Source organism: Stegastes partitus, unplaced genomic scaffold, assembly GCF_000690725.1.
Source record: "Stegastes partitus isolate 25-593 unplaced genomic scaffold, Stegastes_partitus-1.0.2 Scaffold1120, whole genome shotgun sequence".
Lineage (NCBI taxonomy): Eukaryota > Metazoa > Chordata > Actinopteri > Pomacentridae > Stegastes > Stegastes partitus.
In genome coordinates, this window is record NW_007578851.1 from 16,189 (window position 1) to 19,905 (window position 3,717).

The 3,717-nt window shown below is 45.0% G+C and overlaps 1 protein-coding gene across 1 annotated transcript in view; it reads right to left on the reverse strand.

Moving 5' to 3' along the window:
• Window positions 1-456: 456 nt before the first annotated feature.
• Window positions 457-3,717, reverse strand: part of LOC103368078 (bile salt-activated lipase-like) — a 14,415-nt gene continuing 11,154 nt past the window's right edge. The window contains exon 7 of the mRNA XM_008296327.1: window positions 457-505. Within this exon, the coding sequence (XP_008294549.1) occupies window positions 457-505 (49 nt within the window). The remainder of the gene's footprint in view (window positions 506-3,717) is intronic.

Here is a 3,717-nt window from a genome sequence, read left to right on the forward strand (position 1 = left end):
ATTTAAACTTCTGGGCTTCATCGTCTGTAGAGACGTCCAGGTCCACGATGGGAACGTGGTACTCTGAGGAACCTTTGAAGAACCACAGGTAGATGTAGTCTCCTCCTGCTCCAGCATTGAGGTCTTTGGGGATCTTGTGGTACCCTGCCCTGGTCAGGCCCTGACTCATGTCATCGGTGAAGGAAAACTGGATCCTGGTGATGGCTCCACAGCTGCCTTTCTTGTACCAGAGGTAGATGTAATTTCCTCTGGCGCCTTTGTTCAGATCTACATCCATCTTGAGGAAGCCCTGTGCACGGAGCTGACTCTCATCGGTCTCATTCAGAGACACTTCCAGGTCGGTGATGTACTGGGACATTTTGGCTTCCTGCAGCAAATAAAGTGAAAACAGTGATGTCACATGTTGTTACTGACATTTCATCCAGAACAAGTGGCAGTTCACTGGGGTTAGGCTGACTAACGGTTGAGTCTGTTACCATACGGCATGACCAGCTGGTTCAGACATCTGTTAAAGACAACAGGGAGGGTCATGGGTAGTCCAGCACCTCTAACCCCCCAAGACCTGCTGGAACACATGACCGTCAGACAGGCAGACAATGCTTGATCAGATACCTCTCACACACCCTGAATACACTCGACTTAACTCAGGAAGAAGGTCAGGGTTCCACTCTGTCAACACAACAGGTACAGACACTCATTAAAGCTCATTAACGAGCAGGAAGCCAGTCAGGTCATCCAGATAGCCAGGTGGGCAGCAGTGGAACGCCTCTGTCTGGATTTAGTTTCTACCATTGCTCTGTTTTTTTAAGCGATGTGATCGTGCGCTGCACTTTTATTTCACTGATCGATTAATGACTATTATTATTGTGATTATTTGACTCTGGATGCTTGTGTTGTTGTTGTATGAGTGGTATGTGTTGTCTGTGCAGCAGAGCCCTCGGTCTAAAACAGATTTCTCCCAACGGACACCAATAAAGACGCCTGAACCTTCACCACAGAGGAGGGTCCAGATTGATCACTTTAATGGACTTTTTCCATCATTTCTGAGCCTCAGAACTTCATCAGTACAGCAGATAGACACATGACANCTTCACTGAAAGCAGGATTAGGAAGTTTCCCAGTTCCTGACGCCCCATGGAAGGAGATAGTGATTGATTTTACTGACATGGGTGCAGATCACAGAGTAGAGGGTAAAAGATACCTTTTGGTTTGTGTAGAACCATTTTCAAGGTGGGCTGAAGCCACACCTACCAAAACTGAAAAAGGGAAAGAAGTTATCAAATGGTTAATCAGGGAAATCATTCCCAGATTCGGTGTACCAGAAGTGATAAGATCTGACAATGGCACTCATTTCTCTAATGAAGAGCTGAGAGAGGTGGAAGAAATGTTTGGGATCAAACATAAATTTGGTGCAGTTTATCACCCAGCCTCTCAAGGACTCGTTGAAAGGGCTAATCGTACTATTAAAGAAGGATTGGCAAAAGTCTGCGCAGACACAAAACTAAGCTGGATGGAAGCCCTCCCTATAGTGCTATTTAATTTGAGATCCACTCCAAATTCAACACTGAATGTCAGCCCACATGAGATTCTGACAGGAAGAAAAATGCCCTGTCCTTTGACCACTGCACCCACCGACACACCACCTGTTTTATTACAGTATGAAGATCTGAGTGAATATGTTCGGCAGTTGAACAACACTGTGATGAGTGTTTCTCAACAGGTCACGGAAATACTCACCAGAGAGCAGAACCACGAAACATCTCCTGTCGAAGTGGGAAGCTGGGTTCTAAGAAGGATCAATAAGCTCAATTGGTCCTACCCCAGGTGGAAGGGACCGTACAAAGTAGCAGAGACTACATCACATTGTGTGAAGGTATGGTTGAGTGATGACAGACTGAGCAACTGGATTCATAAAACACACTGTGCACTGACTCAAGACCCTACAGAGAGAACACTGGCTGAGGTTCGGACTGACTTAAGAACCTCAAGGACTGACAATGACCACAATACTGGAGATGACACCTTACCACAGACTGAACAGACCCCAGCTAACGACACCTCCCAAGAAAACTCCACTATGGAGATTAGGTTGTAGAACCCGAGTAGCTGTTCCCACGCTAGCTATACTAACTCTGATCATCGTAATACCAATTTTGTGGTGAGAGAGCCAACCATCAAAAGCACAATCAGTCCAAAGTAATGTCACAGCCTCAGTACCAGTTCCATCTCCCACTACTGCTCACCAGCCGGTTAAACGATCCTTGAGCTCCGACAACAAAATATATACGTTACAATTTAACGAGACTCAGGATGGTGTGGTACAATTCCATATTTGCGATCTAATGAATTGTAAATCACGTAGCCATAATGGGGAAAAATATATCTGTATAACCAGGACCAATGGACATGGAGGAAAGTGGTGTCCTAGCTGGAATTTCGTGATAGCTAATACCGGCACAGATTGGGGATATCAATCCCGAAGCCCATTAAAGTCCCGTCTAACCCTTGTTTGTACCCAAGGAAATTGTGCTACCTTGGCACTTATCCTGAAGGCACCCCAACAATCAGATTCGGGGGTATATGTCCTTGGATCCCGCGAAGGTGGGACTGATCCCCTGGTCCAATTCTACTACTACGACTACCAATTCCACTACGGCTTCTAAATCTGCACGAAATGTGATGGTGGCTTCAAGCGCAGCTGATCTCACTGTTACGGATGTGTTAGAAATTGAGACAGGATTTTCACAGAAAAATTACTGGTTAGAGTGGGTACAAAGTGCCGCAAGAAGTGCTACAAAAGAAAGCTGTGTTGTGTGCTCCTCTCCCCGACCAACCCTGCTCACAGTACCATCACCCTTTTCATATAATGACACTTATTGCATGATGCAACTGCACATGACAGAAAACCCAGATGATATCTGTAAACACTTAGAAGTACCTTATCCACTGGCCCCACCAAAGGCGACCCCGCCAATTTTTACCCCTGTCAAAAACAACCACACCTGTCTAATGAGAACTGATGCTGCTGGCACAAATGTTGGTAAAATTCCTGATGATTGGTGTGTTACTACTATAGATGCCACCGATTGGACTAACGTTACATTACTGTGGCAACAACTTATTGAGAAATACACTCCCTCCAAATTGGTCAGGTAAATGTACTATCCTGTCACTAATAGCTTCAGTAAGGATAATTAAAGCCTCAGCATCAGACGTAAACTCATGGACATCCACCTATCATGACTCCATCCAGACAGAAACGTAGCTCATTTAACTTATATCAGAATTCCCCGACTTACATAGAAGCAATTGGAGTCCCCAGAGGTGTGCCTGATGAATATAAATTGGTTAATCAAGTGGCTGCAGGGTTTGAGACATCCCAGTTATGGTGGGTAACCATAAACAAAAATGTGGACAGAATTAATTACATTCACTTTAATGTTCAGAGGCTTAATAACATGATTAGAGATGCAGTTGCTGGAATGCATGAACAATTGGCTGCTACTTCCCTGATGACTTATCAAAACAGAATGTCCTTGATTTCCTACTAGCTAACAGAGGAGGTGTGTGTGCTATGTTTTCCCAAGATTGCTGTGTGTTCATCCCAAACAACACGGCCCAGAGCGGCTCCGTAACTCGAGCTCTTTCGGGTCTTAAAACCATGTCTGAAGAGTTAGCAGAACATTCAGGGATTGATAATGCCCTCTCCGATTGGCT